The sequence below is a fragment of the Filicampus tigris genome, chromosome 8 (genome assembly GCF_054856515.1).
Source record: "Filicampus tigris isolate MCC_2025a chromosome 8, RoL_Ftig_1.0, whole genome shotgun sequence".
Classification (NCBI taxonomy): Eukaryota; Metazoa; Chordata; class Actinopteri; order Syngnathiformes; family Syngnathidae; genus Filicampus; species Filicampus tigris.
In genome coordinates this window covers 2,366,922-2,386,061 of record NC_141224.1, presented here as the reverse complement: position 1 = coordinate 2,386,061, position 19,140 = coordinate 2,366,922, and the positions used below count along the sequence as shown (strand labels likewise).

Below are 19,140 nucleotides of genomic sequence, written 5' to 3'. Positions count from 1 at the left end.
TTCATATTTTTTCTTTATTTGGCGGCATGTCTGCTTGTGCAGTGCCTGAGTGTGACATGAAAATTATGTTCTCGACACCGATTGGCTGTGGCCGACAAGGGACGGACCGGGACCACTTAGGTCGGCCGGAAATGCCGTCCGGAAGTTATAGACGGATAGAGGATGCCCACCTCTGTGTGTTACATTCCATCGTGTGATGTTGTGATTTGGTGTTTTACATTGTATCTTACACTACTTTGTTCCGCTTCGTTGTGTTCCGCTTCGTTGTGTTCCGCTTCGTTGTGTTCCGCTACGTTGTGTTCCGCTACGTTGTGTTCCGCTACGTTGTGTTCCGCTACGTTGTGTTCCGCTACGTTGTGTTCCGCTTCGTTGTGTTCCGCTTCGTTGTGTTCCGCTACGTTGTGTTCCGCTACGTTGTGTTCCGCTACGTTGTGTTCCGCTACGTTGTGTTCCGCTCCGTTGTGTTCCGCTACGTTGTATTCCGCTACGTTGTGTTCCGCTACGTTGTGTTCCGCTACTTGGTGTTCCGCCACTTTGTTTCGCTACGTTGTGTTTCGCTACGTTGTGTTTCGCTACGTTGTGTTTCGCTACGTTGTGTTTCGCTACGTTGTGTTTCGCTACGTTGTGTTACGCTTTGTTGTGTTACGCTATGTTGTGTTACGCTATGTTGTGTTATGCTACGTTGTGTTATGCTACGTTGTGTTATGCTACGGTGTGTTGCGCTTCTAGTCAATGTTGTGTTATGCTACTTTGTGCTAGTCTACTTTGTGTTACGCCGCTTTTTGGTACTCCACTTTGTGTTACATAACACTATGTTGCGTTACCTATGTTGCATGACGCTGTGTTGGATTACATCGTTTTGCGTTATATTTTATCGCATTGCATTGCTTTCTGTTATGGTGCATTGCATTATGATGCTTTACATTATGTTGCTTTATGTCACGTAGCTTTACATTGTGTTGCGTTCAATTCATTTCGCATTTGATGTAAATGGAGTCAAACTGTTAGATATTCTTTGTCAACAACCACTAAGGTCTTCAATGAGATACCTTTTTATTAATGATTCAGTAATATATTTGACTTAGTGGACAGTACTGTCAAATTGGTAAATATTCCTTGTCACCCCACTACCAATATCTAACTTAAAATGTTGTAAAAGCTTACAAAAGTACTGCTCCGTGTCACAGCAAGATTCAATTTGATTTGCAGAATGTAAAAGTTAAGTTAGCAGTCACCTAGCTAACCATGACGAACTTCAACCAGTCTTCAAACTTTGAAATATTATGGTTCAGAATCAGAGAGCAAATCCTTTTGATTTTGAATGATCTATTTTAGATATTCAAAGCCAAAAGTAAAATATTGATCTTTTTTTCTTGTCACCTTAGCCTATCTTTAGGTTATTGCTCAGTCTCAAAGCCTATCGATTTGGAAGAATTTATTTGAATGTAAAAATGACTGGTCGATTTTTTTTCCGTTCCTTGTTGCATGTTCAAAATGCAAAATCCCAAAGTGCACTATGCCTCTAGAATTTTCCAAGGGCTTCCTCTCTGGCTCTACTGCCGCCTCATTTATGCATCTTCATCTTTCATTTCCCTCTTCCTCTCACACGCATATGCGTTGCGTTGATTTATCATCCGCAAACTGTCATTCATAATTTACATGAAATGTAAATGCCCGTTCCTCCTTCATCTTTCTCTCTTCCGCCCACAAGCATTCAAGTACTCCACTGCCGCGACCTGCTGCTCGCCCCAAAAACTCGGCCGCCACTCACTCCTACTTGTGCTTCTCCTTCTTTTACTTGCCGTCTCCTGGTGTCCCTCCGCTCCGGCAGGTGTGGTCTCCCAGCAGGACAACGGCAAGACGGTCAGCGTGTCGAGCACCATCCGCATACCGGTCGAAAGGAAGGACAACGGGGCGGCGTTGAGCTGCGAGGCGCTCCACCCGGCGCTGGCCAACCAGAAGAGGATCCGACACTACCGCCTTGATGTGTTCTGTGAGTGTCGAAAACGTTGTTTGGCTCACAGCGCTTAATTCATATTTGTCAGGGCTGGGGATTGAGGATCGACTTGCGTATGATTTTGATATTTTTTGAAGGTTGTTGCATGCTTTGAATGGGGAAAAATAGCGCCCTCTGATGGACAAAGGTGAAAAATATCCTTTCAAAGACAGTTTTGAGAACATTGTTCCAGGTATGTGACAATCCACGATGCTGCGAGACCATGTAAAAAAACGTTTGGTAGTATTAAAATTGCTAAAAAATGCAATTCCTATATTGATTAGGGGTGCACCGATCACAATTTTCTGGCCGACCACCAATCCGCGATCTGACCTGCTGATCCTGATTTTTCACAATCTACAGAATACACCTTCAATGTCCCAATCTTGTTTTATTGTACAACATTGAAAAATACCTGCGAGACAATACAAACAGATTGTTTTAACTGCACATGAAGTCGTTATTTCAAAGAAAACTGAAAAGCCTAATAATCATCTCACGACAGAAGAGGGCAGTGGCTTTTTTTTTTTCATTTTACAAAATTAAGAAAATCGGCACCGATTTTGATCCTGGCCGATTGATCGGTGCACCCCTTGTATTCATATTTTGAAGGCTTAATGTTACAAAGTTAATATTTATACATCTTTTCATTATATAATGTGAGTAGCTGCATGTTGTCAAGCTTAATGTGTCCATTCTGTCATCGTTTAATATCCACTGATATGAAAACCGTACAGAAAAAACAAAAATATTTGTTAAACAGTACAAATTCAGCTTACTTCTTGAATCAGTAAGTAAAGGTCCACCATGTGCTCAGTAATTGCTAAGAGGAGAAATGTCCACCCTGTCAGTAAGCTCACATTTTTATGTTGCTTTTTGAATGCGCAATGTCTGCTTGCAGTTCATTTATTCATCGTTAATTTCACATTTACTTAATAGAATTCATATTTAATTCAATGTAAAATCTGCACTCTTTTGGGTCCAGTCTCACCGGCACTTTATGGTGATATCAACGTGCTTTTGATTCGGTTTGAGCCAAGTCAAGTTTGCTGTCAGTCAAAGTGAACAGAAAAACTTTGAAGCGGAAAGCACCATTTTCGTTTCAACCAACGTAAAAACGCACATCAGATGAACGCCAGCGTTTTTTTCTCACCATAGAGCCGGTCCCATTTTGACAAGGTTTCTTGTCACCTACGCCTCGAAAACACACGCGCACCCTTTATCCGAAATCCAGAACTGTCATTAGCATAATGTTCTGTGCCTGAATGATTTAAAAACATAGATTATTCCATTTGTATTGCTACGACAGCAGCGGCAGTAATTGGCGTCAAGATTGGAAGCCTCGTTTGTCACGCATGCGATGGAGCCTGTTTATAGGCAGTGCAGGATTTGAGCTGACGGATCTCGGGCGTTCAAGCGGCTCTCATTAAAAGCCAGCGCGTACGCACGTGGCGGAGACGGTAGCCCGCGGCCACGTCGGGCGCCTGCTCCTGCCGTGAGCGCGGTGCCCAATTTCCTCTGTGCTTGAAGCTCTCGTGACTTCACGTAATCAATAATTGGCCTTGAATAATCACTCGCACTCTCATTATATCAAAGACAAATTCTATATCTGTGTTCACAAATGCTAAATGTCAGACGATAAGGCGTTTATTCACATCCGTGAGACGCTTTTTGTGTCCCTCTTGTGCGATTCAGCAATTTTCGTCTGGGTCGCTCGACATTTATTTCCGATGTTGGATGTCACGAGGCACAATGGGCGAAGCGTTTACATTGTAACTAATGATTATTTTATCGGGTCGATCAGAAACTTTTTTTTTTTAAAGTAGAAAAACAAAGAAACTAAGCTAGATGATCACTTGGGATCATTGCGTGTATCATTGCAGATGGGTGGATTATTAGTGGTTAGGCTTTCATTCATATTGTCACTGTGGGGAAGAAACTTCACAAATGTCCAAATTTGTTCGGCTTCATGTTTTTCACATATACGATTGGTCTTTCCCCATGAGGGTCTGTTATTTTTATAAATGACCAGACCTAAGTGTTGAAAATGGCTTGCGCTCTTTGACAATGCTAATGGCTCAACAATCTTGTTGTTTTTTGCGTATTTGTGAAAAGGGATGGTTTCGGAGGATTCCGACCCCTCGGCACTTAGGGAGTCGTCGTGCTAGCCTGGCCACCCGACCGAAAAGTTCTGGTTCATCCTTGTAAAAATTCTTCAAAAACAGCCTTGGAGCTGTTTCTTCTCAATCTCATTTGAAGGGGCAAACGTTTGCGAGTGTCGGCGACCGTAGCGAATGCGCGTTCACGTCAGGGTTCGTTCGAGGTGGCAAAAGTTCGTCGAACCTTCTCCAGATGTGAGCCGGACGTTCGACAACAGTTTTAAGGGTTCTTCTTTTGAACATGTTCAAAATTCTTTTGCGGCAAGAAAAGCAGAAGCAAAAGTGTGGAGGATGTTTGCGACCTTGAAAGAACCCTGACGAGAACGCAACATTTGCCACCTTCGCAAACGTTCGCCCCCTCAGTGGGATACGGGCTAAACCGTTCGCACCAAACGTAAAACAAAGAAAATGACACGTGGAATTTTTGAGACACGCTACTGGTCACTATGAGCTATAAAAAAATCTTTTAGAGTAGAGGAGGCATTACATCTGCTTCAACATATTGACGAGTCTGAGCACGAATTGCTCGGCTGACAGACAGCGAGTCCGAGTAAAAAAGTCCCCCTGGTGAGGAGAAGGAGGAGCTGTGCTGCGTGTGGTAAAATAGGCTTGTAAGACGTGATAATCATGACGTTGTGGGGTAGTACATGCCAGACAGTCGAAATCAATAAAATAATAAGATTATGTGGTGCTTGCTGACATAATTCCCCCATGGAAAAAAAGAGTTCCGAGTTGCGCTCGGGGTGGAGTAGTTCTGGGTGCCGCACTTCCGGTTTACTTCCTCTTCTCCAAAGTCAAGTGCAATAAAGTCTTTGGCGACACGCGACTACTTTCCTGGAACCAAACTAATTCGTCGCTGTCCTGTGACACTTTATGTCGATTTTTTTTTTTTCAATTTTCTTATTTTTACGTGAATGGTGTTTCAGACGTCGCATTAACGTGAAAATTCAAAAATGTTCCAAATCTGGATAGAAGTGTTTTTCACAGGACAGCGGCCATATTTTATAACAACTGACTGCGAGAGTCGCACGGGCCAAAATGGGCGCTCCACCAAACTGTTTCTTATTCATTTATATGACATAATTGACATGAAAATATTCTCACAACAGAATTTTAATTCAACAAAATACCTTTATTAGGCACTCAAGCAGCGAGGAATAATCGTTTCAGTCGATGACGTCATTGCCAGAGCGCAACAAAGCGCAATCCGTCAAAACGGTAGTCTTAGTGTTAGCAATCTCGCCTCTTTCATCTCTGACCGCTTCAAACAACAAGCCGTCTGGAAGAATAGTTCTGATTTGATGTGCTCTGCTGTATTATTGTTGGTGTTTTTATGTCGATGTTCAATTTTGTAACAGCTACAGCCGTTGCGAAAGCGCAATATAAATAAAGATGCATTGTATTGTATTGTATTGTATTTCACGGAGCGTCGAGTTGCTCCAAGATAAATGATGTTTGTTGATCATAGCAACAGGGAATACCGCAGCGTCTCTGCTTGTTGCTTGTCAGGCCGTTGCCTTGGAAACTGATGGCAAAGACGCCACAGGCCACATTTTGTCTGCCTTGTTCTCACTTCAGTTTTTTCCCCCCCCCCCACCCTCTTTGGTCACAGTTGCACCGACCGTGAGGATCGTCCCTCCCCCCGGCATCTTGCGAGAGGGCGACTCGCTGAGCCTGTCCTGCTCGGTCGTCGCCAACCCTTTGTAAGTCCTCTCCGTGGAAGCCGGAGCGTACCGTACGGGCACGTACCCGGCAAACGCACGTTCACGTCGGCTCATTGTCCAAGGTGCCATTTATGAGCGACTGCAAAAACCTTCCCTCTTTTAACTACTCCTCCAGTATAACACATTACCTGTTTATGAATGACTATTCAAGGTTATAGTCTCCGTCTTTTACAAAGTTATTTGAAATCGTTTCAAGATATCGCCGTTTGAGAATAAACAAGAATGGGGGAAAAAAAAAAAAAAAGCCGAATGAATGAAAGATAAGGATTTGTATGAAGACCGTGTTTTCTCAGAATGGCCCCCGCTCTTAGGGAAGGCGTTGCGATAATAACATTCAGTGTGTATAGTCCACTAAAAGAACCGTGAGGCAGCGCATTTAGTGATCAATTCATTGGCGGTAAATATCACGGTGCCTGAAGTTCAGAATGATCTTCATTCCACGTGGTGGCCCCCACATCCATTAGATGACGTACTTCAAATAACATTGGGTCCATTAAAAAAAAAAAAAAAAGAAATGTGGCAGTACATTTGATTAGAATAGATTCATATTAAATATCATTGTGCCTGAACGACTGAATGTTCTTTATTGCCTGTCGATACATACCATATCATCGCTGTCCTGTGAAAAACACTTATGTCCAATTTTGGAAAAAAAATGGTAATTTTCACCTTGATGCGATGCCTGTAACACGGAAACAATGCCACGCGAATCTCATCGCGATAAGCGGATCGAATGGATATTTAAAGTCAGAGTATATGAATGAAATTTAAAACGTGCATATAATACTGAAATTAGAAAAATGGTGCAGTTGAGTAGTTGCCGACATTAAACTTCTGCAATTATCCAATTCTTTCATGACAACCGTCTACAAAGATGAATTAATGCTGAAAATAATATCAAAGCTCCTTTATATTTCCTGCATTGTAATTGCTAATTACATTACGTCTCACTTGCGTTCAGCACGTCCAAGGCCGTTATGTGATAAATGCCGTCATGAAACGCGGGGTCTCTCTCAAATATCACGTCAGCGTTAAATACCGATGTACTCGATTATTCCCAAAGTGCTGCGGAATCAATCGAACAGTGCTGACATTTCAGGTGTGCCTGACGGATCAAACCATTCTGATTCCGATTTTATTACCTTCTGCCAAAGGGCTTGAGGCGCTTATTTTCAATAATAAAAGTGTAAATAAAGACACGATACGGAGCTGCCTGTGTCTGAGACCAGATAATAACAACAACCGTTACATTTTCCCGCTGTGGTGAAATGAGGGATTGGCTCTTAAAGCACTTAAAGCCTCCCCAACGGATGTTCCCTCATGTCTCTCGGCTCCTGGTCCACTCCAGTGCCTTTGCAAAACTCCAGGAAGACACTCTAGGTGTGTGTTTGATCACTCCAGAGCGGCTTCCCAAACTTTTGAAGCTACGCACCCTCCTTTCAGAGCTGTTGAACTCCACTTGAAAACAGATTTCTCCTTCCATCTGGCAAATCTTTTTAGCAAGTTTAGTCTATAAATGTGCTGTTGTTTTACTAGAACGCATTATAGTGAACCCCTGACGGATACCTTCCAATCCCTCAATAGGTGAACCTCAGTCAAAATCCGTGATATAGACGTGTTAGGGGTGTCAAGACAACCATTTTGAAGCGGAAAATTGTTTTTTTGATTCAAAACATGCGAATGCATCGAATCAAACCCAATGAAATCGTTCCACTTCAAAATGTATCGAGATACATATCGAATCGTCTTTTGTTGGAGAGATATATCTTAGAAGGAAATTGAACATTTACAGTACAGGCATGTTCAATTAAACCGTCTTTGAATCGTTTTGCATGCCACGTATCGAAAATCGTATTGAATTGTGCACACCCCTTTATATATATATATATATATATATATATATATATATATATATATATATATATATATATATATATATATATATATAAGAGAGCTGTCAAAATTAAAGTATTAACTATGGAGATTAATTTAAATTTTATAACGCACAAAATAAAATGAACTCAGTTAACTCAGTTTTATTGACTTCCCGTGGCAGCTGACCTCTGCTCACTGTGCAGCCAAACTTCAAGTCTCAAAGACGGACTTTTACATAGTTTTACTTTAAAAAGTTGCTCGACGGCTCACTGGAGAAATCCAAAATAATTTTCACCCTTTTCAAAGCCAAATTCATATATTTCATATTTTACAGGAAAAGAATCGTATTCAAGGCTCAAAGAAAGCTCTTTCAACAATCTTTAAATTGAGATATACTTTTATTTTTTTCCACATTAATCCCAAGATTTTACTCAAGTAAATATCGGTTTCAAGCGTTGTAAAATATTGTAGTAGGAAAATACGATTAATCACGATCAATTATGAAAACGTTTGCGATGAATTAGATTTAAAAAATGTAATCGCTTGACAGCACTAATAAATACATATATATATATACACACACGTATAAAAGTGACTCATGAATAATATAGTGCAGCCCCTTTGAAAAGTCATTCCTTATCACAATTCAATCCCTGTTTTTAGTCGGAGTTAATTGTCTGCAAATTATTCTACCAGCTGGGCTCAGTGTGACACTTGAGAGGAGCCCGGTGCACCTCGCAGGGTGCACCAGCATTTGGTAATCCCACAATGAATGGACTCGCTGTGATCGGCATATTGACTAAAGCCGCTACGAAAGCTTTGCAACGGGCCCCTGTGGACCTCTGTCACACACACACACACACACACACACACACGTTACAGTCTTCAGTGACACCCTGTTCAATCCCTGTCAAGCGTTAAAGACCAATTAAGGGTAGAAGAATTAGAAGAGGACAGTGATGTCATTCTGCTTGACTGCCTTCTTTTTAGTTGTTCTGTGCGTGTGCGTGTGCGTCAGGTGCCACAAGTCTCTTTTGGTGACCCGCCTTGGACTGTGTGGCTCGGCCGAAGTGCCGTGATTAGACCAAAAAGTTTCTTTTTCCGGGTGTGCGCGTGTGCACGGCCAAATCGGAAAAAGTGTAATTTAACTTTGCGAGGGATTGGAGCTTTCGGATGAGTCGTGGCTGGAATCTGTGCAAGCGAGCACAAGCCATGACACACAGCCAGGCGCAGCTTTGTTCAGCGGGGTGTCGCTGTAATCCTCGCACCTCCTGTGTGTACACACGCGTGCCCGCGCGCGTGTGTGCGTGTTTAGATCTGGTTGTGCCTGCGCGCGTGTGCGCAAATTTGACACATCCGAGCCGTAACGGAAGGCGTTTATCCGCCAGACGGCACCCGGCCAACTGCGTGTGATCACCACATGACGTCTGATCGTTTTTGATACCGAGCAGGGATCACGCTGATGGTTGGTGAATCGGAGTGAGCGTTTAGGTGCTGCTGTTTTGGTTGGTAATGGGCTCAGCAATTAAGTCCTTAATGTCTGTTTGTGAACAATCTCGTCTGCGATCTCATTACAGTTACTGCCTGTTGATATCACTTTACAACATCACTTAGTGGCGGTAATGCGCCTTTAGGTTCTGATTGTATTATTATGTCGCATGCTAAAATGCTAGCTACTCAAATTGCCGTTTTTTTTGTTTTTTTTTAATAAATGCCATCTGGTTTAAGTTTAAAGGGGAAGTCAAACCAAACGTATTTTTTCCAAAATAAGTTCTATGCAGGCCCACTAGTTGAAATATAGCATTCTGATTAATATTGCATTTGTGGAATATAGGTTAAGCAGCAAAATGCACTCACTTTTAGCCACCTCAGGGGGCGGCCATTTTGCCACTTCTGTCGACTGAAGATGATATCGAAGTTGCTCGGGGCTCAGATAACGACCAATCACGGCTCACCTGTTTTCTGACGCTGAGCCATGATTGGTTGTTACCTGAGCACTGAGCATTTGTGATGTCGTTTTCAGTCAACGGATGTGACAAAATGGCCGCCCCCAGAGATGGCTAAAACGGGGAGATTTCTCATATTCGCAATATTCCAAATCAAAAGCAATATTAATCCGATTGCCGTGTTTAGATTATTGGGCCTGCATAGAACATATTCTGGAAAAAAAAAAATATGTTTGGGTTGACTTAAGTCTTTTCTCTTTTGTATCGCTAATTGCTCTTCAACCAAGCAAAAATACGTAAAATATAAAAATGTTAGTTGGATACTCAAATAGTAAAATATTCGACGACTGCAGCTTTCACTATCAACCCTCCCGTCATATTGTCGTACTTTTATTGTTTAATACAACCCTTGCTTCAGGTCACTGGGATTAACCTGCAAAAAAAAAAAAAAAAAAAATCTCCTCAAAATTACAACGTTGCTCCTCAAATGAAGTCATTGATTTTTTGGGGGGGGGGGGGTTTTGAAAGGGTACTGACTTGTCACCTTCCCCCGCAGGCCCCGGGCCATCCAGTGGTCCAAGATCAACGACACCTTACCTGAGCGGGCCGAGATCTCCGGGCCCACCTTCCAGATTTCCCGCCTGAGCCAGTCGCACAACGGCACGTACTTGTGCCAGGCGCAAAACAACTACGGGCGAGCCGCCGATCACTACACCCTGCTGGTCTACGGTCAGTCCGCCCGTTTACGCTCGTTTACAATCTCGGCCCCGTTTATGCAAAACGCCTCCTTGCTTTTTGCTATTTTGTGCCATTATGTTTTGATGCTTTTGAGGCTGGATCCTTTCTCGCCGCCGTCGTCGTCGCAAAGTGTTTGTTCTCGACAATAGACGTATTAAAATCCTGACGCTGCCTTTCAGTTTTATTTGCTTTTGTCAATTTGTTTCACAGCGGGAACCTTCTGCTAAACATCCTCTGCCACACAGACTAGACTATTACTGCGCTGGCCTTCTTTTGTGACTTGGTTGGGTTTTTTTTTTTTTTTTTCCATGAAGAAAAGGCAACACAGAGCAATCAAAAGACAAGGAAAAGAGGGGGAAAAAAAAGGGGACGCATTAGCGAATCTGTTATATTTTACATGATGACAACAACAAAACATCTGTTGGAAGGGGGCTCAAAGAGGGGCAGATTTTGTCTGCTAAGGTTTCTGAAGTTTTCAAAGAGTCACCGCTGACTAAATTCTTCATGAGGGCTGACCTGAATAGACGGCGTGGTGGCGGCGTTCAAAGGCGACGACGATGTTGACGCGCGCAACATTGCCCGGCCCTTTTCTTGTTATTCAAGAAAAAGGAGAGAAGGAGCTGGGCGCCTTGTGAATTTTAAACGTGCTTGCCTGTTCGGGGGGGAAAAGTGAGAACAGGTGAGTAAGCTGTTTCGGATTTTTACACTGAAAGACTTTATCATATTTCAAAAGCACAAACACCACACAAAAATGTTGCCCCTGGGCGCCGCTGATGTCACTCAGCAGCCAGTTTGGCCTTTTTCAGCGAGCTCCCCCCCCTGCTGGCTGTCAGTGTCACCGCACCCCCTCCGGCACCTGACGCACATTCCGAGCAGCCGAGCGTACAGAAGGCAGAAAGGCGCGGGAACCTGCGGAACATTTTATGCCCATCATGCTGGCGCGCGCGCACGCACACACACAGATTCCGCGCACTCGGCATCAAACGCCACACATAATGGAGGCCTTCCACAGGCTTTGAGGGGGAGGCAACAGCGACAAGATGAAAGGTGCCGCCTCAACCTACTTTGACTCCAGCTTCCCCCCGTCGCCCGAGAAGGTTAGACATGTTGAGCTTTGATGCGCGTTGCCGCCTCGCTTTTCCTCTCCCGCCATTTCATCATTTGTCGTCTCCACGCGGGAGCTCCGTACAGTTCGTTAATTTGATTCCCCAATTCTGCCGATATAGTCAAATAGATGACATAAGCCGCGGCTCCTCCAGCTTTTCCGGCCCGTCATCCCCGTCTGCTCTGCTCTACTTGGGGAAGTGTCGAGCTCAGTCGGTGGGCATGTCGTTTTCGCACATTATCTCCACGTGTTCGATTCGGCCGTCGTACCAGTCCAAGCAAGACTCGGAAGCGCTTTCGAATTTGCCGCAGGTCGCACGGGTAAAAGCTTAAAAAAGAAAAAAAACGGTATGAATCCGTAGTTTGATGTAAAGTTCTGCAGCCTTTTGTGTTGTGTTGTGTTTGTGTCAAGTTTATACTCAATTGCGAGGGTGGCCTCCCACTTGCCAGATAGTGATCCCACGTTCAACACTATTGCTTTGCTTCAAATGCTGTTTATGATGAATTTTACGACCTCATTAATTATATTTCTTACACTTTACGATAGGGCCCTTCATTTCATTGTTAAAGTTGGAACAAAGGCGGTTAGAGAACAGAGCCTCGAGGAACTCTGCATGCAATTTGGGAAGGATAGCCCCACATTTATGACACTTTATATGTTACGCAATATTGCTTGATTAAAATCAAGATCATCCAATTCAATATTGGGCTGCCAAACGAGTTATTTTCAGTTGAAAGTTGAATGAATCCAGTTGTGAATGTATTTTTGAAGCTGGAACAGAAGGGGTTAGAGAACACAGCCTTGAGGAACTGTTAAATCTCTCCACAGGACAAAATAATACGTAGATTTGATAAAACGGTTTAGACAGTTACACACACTTGTCCAATTTAATATATATTAGAAAAATAAATATATTTTATATATATATATATATATATATATATATATATATATATATATATTTTTTTTTTTTTTTTTTTTTTTTTTTTTTTAATTGGACAAGTGGGTGTAACTGTATGTAGTTCATCTGTTTTGCACAAATACTTAATTCTGTATTTTTGTCGAAAACATCGTTTGTAGTGATTTGACATATAAAAAGGCGGAGCGGTGTGAGGGTTAGTCGTTCATTCATTATGGGCCTATAGATGACATTCTTCTACATGCGCATCATGCAGAAGGTCAGACGGATGTTAAAATTGCCTGCTGGCAGAATGTCGAACTCTGATTTACCACCGTAGGGGTTGCAGGATCTAATGGGCTCGGTGTAAATTAAATAGTTAAAAGTGGACTTACCAGTAAAATGAAGTTGTCCTACTTGTATGCCAAAGTTGTGCTACTAGTGTGCAGAAATGTCATGCGGTGCTTGATTAAGTGCACCCTAATTGTTCTACTAGTGCACTGAATTGTCTTCCCAGTGAGGATAACGAATGTACTAGTGCGTGGACCTTAAACTGGCTATCAAGGATATTGAATAAGCGCTCAAAAGGCTGGCGTTATGAAATGGTTGGTAACTTGACATAGTTTTAGTTGTATGAGAATCAGGAATGAGACAGCACAGTTTTCACGCGTGATGAGCAGACGGGAATTGAATCCAGGCGAGGTGGAGAGAGCATCGTTCTTTTCCGAGGTAGCCCTCCGCTTTGGAAAAGCTCCTTTCAGGTGGGCCGGGGGGAGGTGTTCGTTTTACAATGTCTGGCTTGAGCGTCTTTGCCGTTTCTTGTCCTTGGCAGAGGGCGCCCAAGCGGGAATCAAATGGGTTCGAGATGAGCAGTTTTATCCCACACTTGTAAAGGCTGAGACCATCTGCCGTTAAAGAAAAAAGAAAAAAAAAAGAAGGAAGAAAGAGCAGAAGCGTGTAGGCCTCGAGGGAGGAGGGCAAAGGGGTAAAATACGCGAAAGGTGTTAACAAGGTGCACTGAATGAGGCTTCTCCTATTGGATGGCGTAGGAAAAGTTACGGCTCTTTGCCCAAATCCCCGCGGTCCTCTTCTGACTGGCCGAGCCGGCCCGAGAGGGCTCCTGAGTGTTGGCAAAGTCATAAAAGTGTGAAATAAGATCGCTATAGCCCACCAAGTCCAACGGCTGTAAATTAAAGGCTGAGATTTACACGCAACCAGGAGCCACTGCTCATCATTTATAGGAGCATAAACAAGAAATCAGCCAGAGTGCAGAGAAAAATGGCCGCCAGCTCATAGTAGAGATTCTGTGTGAAGGGCACGTTTCTCCCCCCCCCCCCTTTTGCTCTTTTCTAACAATGCATTTTCTTGTGTAATACAGAGGAAGGATGAGACTGTGGATTAACAATAAAACACCCTGAAGAGGTGCAGTGCACATGGGGAAAAAAGTGTAAATGTTCAGTACCACTTTGTTTTTCCAGACCTTTACCGACCGGTATGACTACTCAACTCTGGAGTGATTACCGACACCAAGTAACCAATACCACTAGTGCATTTGATAGGTTTCTATTAAACCAATGACAGATCATTGAAAGACCTTTTGTTTATTTCCGACTTAAGGCTGAAGAGTCGCTCTACTGTAGAGAATTTAAATCCCAAATTAAACGCACTGACACTGAATATATGATTCATTTGTAATCAATTCTTAAAAAGTGCACAATAACGTAACCCTAACCCAAGTATTAGCATGAAATACTGCAATGGAGAAAGTCATCATACCAGACAAATAATATAATAGTTAGCAAACAAACATAGAAATGGTGATGGCAGCACACTAACAAAGCACCCTAACCATGAATATAATTTTTTTCACACATACTTATGGAAATTGCATCTTAATGGGAAGTCGGAGTTGGGATTCGAAAGAGAAAAATGACATTTAGTTCCTGGTAGTTAACCGGTCACAAGAGGGCGTCTTGCTATCAGTGACTGGTATCGAACGCCGTCGCGAGAACCCGATACATTGATACAATGCCAGTATCGGCTCGATACTGATTCCTGGTATCGTTAGTCGCCCATCCCTAAAAATAAATTAGATACCATGTACCATCCACTTGTAACACTATGGTTGCAATTACTCCGTTTGTGGGGCGCGGTTCTGTCTCACGCAAATGGCAAGTATGGCTTTTGTTACCATGACGACCAGCGTGGGGCTAGAGGAGCATTGTGACAAAGCGAGTGCTCCGCAGCGTTGCCGACTTGTCCCATTTTTCCCCAAAAGCAACGAGCAACAAATGTAGCACTTGACACTTTTGGAGACTCTGAGACAGGAGATCTTAACTGAGCAAAAAGGTTTGAAATGAAGTCAAATGTTCTGCTTTATAAAAACATAGTCATAAGCATAAATAATTAAATTTCATGTAAGAAAAAAAAGTCAAACCTTTTCTTTTCTTCGGTTCAATAGACATTGTGCTGCTCCTTCTGGTGTGCGCGCTTTGGCCACCTGGGGGCAGTATAATTCAAACGAATGGATATAAATGGATTGCATTTGCATTTATGCATAACATACTATATGTAGAAATAAATGATAAACATGAAAACAAAACCTTTGTAAGTTCAGCTATAAACAATCATGTCATCAACCCGTACGTATGCTTGTTAGCGCGGTATACTTTGGAATTCCGCTAACCTGTTTTCTGGCTTTTATTACGTGACGTTGATGATGGATGCCGCAGTGATATTTGTCGCACTTGGCAGGGGATCCTTACAGGGGAAATCATCCACCCAAACACATTTTTTTTTCAAGAATATGTTTCCAGCAGGCCCACAAGTTGAAACACGGCATTCTGATTAATTTAACTTTTGTGGAATATGAGTCAAGCAGCAAAATCTAGCCATCTCGGGGGTCGGCCATTTTATCACTTCTGTCGACTGAAAAGGACATCGCAGATGTCCTGAGAGCTCAGGTAACGACCGATCATGACTCAGCTTGAGAAAATAGGTCAGCCGTGATTGGTCGTTACCTGAGCCCTGAGCAGTTGTGATGTCATCTTCATTCGACAGAGGTGACAAAATGGCTGCCCCCAGAGATGGCTAAACACGGGTGGATTTTGCTGCTTAACTCATATTTCATAAATCATATTGCCTTGTTTCAACTAGTGGGCTTGCACAGAACATATTCTTGAAAAAAATATGTTTGGGTTGACTTTCCGCTTTAAGGGTTATGAAACCGCAAGACTGATTATATTCGTTAGCCTTGTCTATGACGTTTCCAGTTGTGTGTTAGCATTAAGCTAGCGGACTTTAAAGCAAGTCAGAACACACGTATCTCAAGGCGCCACCGTATCCGTATACAAACAATTGCAAAGTCTACTTTCCCTAATATGCCCCCTTTTCTATGAAAAGTAACTCATTGTAATTTCCATACTACATGGCCGGTGTCCCTCCACTTTATTCGCAATGAAAAGGCCTTCGGTAAGCGAGCGTGACAGAAAGCCTTCTTCACATCTTCCTAAAGAGCATTAGGGTTGTAAGGATGACACATCCTCACTTTAAACGTCACGAGAACCCCTCAGTCTCCATCCCCTCCGCCCGCGTGGTCTCACCTCATTTTCACCTTCCCGTCCACTTCCCCTTCCTCCCGTGACTCCTCCCACGGCCTTTCAAGCGTTTATCACCTCACCGGCAGCCTGCCCTCCCGTTCTCGGTTCACCTGCAGTTCAATCCCTTTAGCGCTGGCGGCGAGCTCTTGAGGAGGGGGCTGACGAAAGTACAAGGGGAGAGAAGGGTGAGGGGATAAAAAGCGGAGGCGAGGGAAAGGACGGCGGAGGTGAAACGTAGGTTAACACGTGTCGCTCGAGTTGACTCCCCAGAGCGGAGATGAGCGACTGGCGGCCAGCGGGCCACATGCGGCCACACGGGGTGGCCCACGATTCATTTTTGAAAAGGAAAAACGTTTACTGTAGATGAGCGGGTTTAAGTTGTAATAATAGTTTTCGCCACTAGATGGCGGGCATCACTTTAAGGAGGACTCCAAACCTCCACCAGAGAAAAAGACAAAGCAGCTCCTTGCAAGAAGCCAGGACCAAACAAGGTCACGAAAATAGTGCCTTTCAGGTAAAATGGGAAGCATAATATGCTCAATTCAATTCTGTCTGATTTGGTGAAGTGACGCTATCGGCCATGAAATATTTCAAACTAAGTTGCCACTACAATACTGATCTCAAAAGTAACAATAGCATTTTTTTTTTTTGCTGTTGTATTCACACGAACCGTTGAGAGTTCGTGTGAAGTGTAGGGAGGAGTTGGAAGGAGTTACTACGTTTCTGTTGTCCAAAAATGTGGATATATTCAATGCATGTCTTAATTGGACATGTGGCTATCGTGACGGGTGCCAGGGTAGCCGTCCGGCATTCACCAGTCCGTCGTTTTTCGTGACGAAACGAATCGTAATCGTCGGTTCGTCAGTCCATCGGTCAGTTAGTTTGTCAGGAGTCCGTCAGTCCGCCGCCTGGCCCCACTCCCCGAAAAAACACGTCAGCAAAATGGGCATCCGTCAGTCTGATGGAATGCCCGCCTCTGGCCGGCGGACCTGCGATGCTTTATTTGAGTGAGTTCATATTTTTTGAGTGGGTAAAAATATGCACAAAATGAGTTCAGCAGTTTTGTGCCATCTATGAATGGGAATTTTTATGCAAGGGAGCCCTTTACCCCGGGGAAAAAAACAAAACAATCGCGATTATTTGTTTGCTTCAAAGCCTTGACAGTTGAGGAGTGGATCTTTTATATGCATTTGAGCGTTCAAATATATTAAGATACTCTCCTGTACATTGGTTTAATAAAAGATCATTTTGTCCCTTTTTAAAATGGTCGTATGTGGCCCCCCCAGTACCGTTGACAAAGAATTATGGCCCCGTCCTTCATTTAAGCGGGAAACCTGGGGGTGTGCTTGCGGAGGAGTGCAACAGCGTGAGGGGGGGGAGATTGTTCACCAGCGACCTGAAGAAGGGGTGAAAAAAAATAAAAGAGATATTCCCTTGCAGGTGCATTGAATCTGCGGGTGTTCTTTCTCATCTCCCTCGGTGATCATTTTTTATTTCAAACTTAGCGAGAAGGACAGAGAAAGTGAAATAGTGGCCGTCTGCAGCCAGCGCTAAACTGCAGGCAAAAGGCGCCGGCCAATTTATGGGCGACTGCCTGCGGCGCTGTCACCTCATGAAGGGAAGATGGGGGATTAAATCTCCCAAAAGGAGGAGAAAAGGTGAGCGGTGCCAAACGGGAGCTCGGAGAGGAGAAGACATGCATTGGAGGCGACTTTTAGGGAACTGGGAAGCAAGATGCGGTGATTACGAGATAATGTAGACGCCGGTATTCTCCTTTCGATATTGAGGAACCAACATTTTTCAGGGTTTTTTACAGCATACAGTGAGGCCTTGAGAGACTTTTTTTTTTTCTTCCACGTAACTCTAAATCTCAAATCATCTTTGCCCATTGAAATGAATGGAAATGCCATTAATCGGTCTCACACAAAACAACAAAACGTTTTTGTTTTGATTTGAAAAAAAAAAATGTTTTTAGTGTTCCCACTTTTTAAAAACGCAAAGTATTGACATGAATAGAAATAAAAGAACCGTTTTTGTCACACTTTCTCCTTCACACATGTTGCTGATCATGTTGTGTGTGCCTTGGCCAAATGGGGAAGCAAAAGACAGACATATGCATATACTGTACTCTAAGGCAGTAGTAGTATGAGTCATTCTTTATAGAGGATAAATAATATATGACCCTGAGTCTCGTTGTATTTTATGCGTACATGTGTTGCCGGTTGTGTTCAAATGTCCGTTGCTTATAGGGTTAAATCACCGTCATTGATACTAATTGTTAGCCCATGTACGGATGCACTTAAGTAGGTTGTTTTAAAACTGAGTGTTCCATCGCGAGCCACCCTGAATCAATACTTGGCTAGAAATAACCTAACTAAACCCCTTAAGCAATCGATACTTGAACATAAACAGTGGACAGGCATATATTCTTTATCCTCTGCGAAACTAGAGTCATATCACTGCTGCCTACTGTAGAGCTGAGAGCAGCTCCAGTTTGTCTGTATGTTTGGATTATACTGCCCCCAAGTGGCCAAGGTGTGCACACCAGAAGGAGCAACGCAATGTCCGTAGAATTGAAACCAAAAAATGTGGCCAATCTCCTCCGTTGTTGCTGTTTTTTGTTCGCATTTCTCGTTTCGGCTGATGCGTTCAATGTGGCGTGGTTTTTCGCAGTTCCCCTCGCCAAGCTGCATCGAGCCAATTGTGAGCACCTCTGATCGCATGCATTCCCGCCACAGAATAAGTCGAATAGATTTTCTAGTTGCCGGAGCTTTTCATTGTGCTAATATGGCAACCAAACAATTAGAAATCCCTTTCCGCGATGCAGCACAAGTTTCCAGCAGCGCAAACTGCAACGCTGATAATAAACGTATCGTTAAACTCAAGTTGAAGGCTGCATTTTGGGAAGGGCTCCTGTATTTGACCTCATTAGTTTCAGCCCGTGTACCTAATGAAGCTTCTAGTGAGCGAACACATACACGCGCACACACCCGCACACACACACGCACACTCTGGACGACAAATACTCATTAAAAAAACATTCGACGGACACACACGCCAAGCTAGCCGAGCCATCTGCAGAGTGCGTCGTGGACCGAGC

At 43.4% G+C, this 19,140-nt stretch overlaps 1 protein-coding gene across 3 annotated transcripts in view; it reads left to right on the top strand.

Moving 5' to 3' along the window:
- cadm4 (cell adhesion molecule 4) overlaps window positions 1-19,140 on the top strand; it is a 54,361-nt gene that overhangs the window by 21,394 nt on the left and 13,827 nt on the right. For all 3 annotated transcript variants that reach the window (XM_086038667.1, XM_086038665.1, XM_086038666.1), the window contains exons 4-6: window positions 1,832-1,993; window positions 5,768-5,858; window positions 10,257-10,429. In XM_086038667.1, coding sequence (XP_085894793.1) covers window positions 1,832-1,993; window positions 5,768-5,858; window positions 10,257-10,429 — 426 coding nt within the window. The remainder of the gene's footprint in view (window positions 1-1,831; window positions 1,994-5,767; window positions 5,859-10,256; window positions 10,430-19,140) is intronic.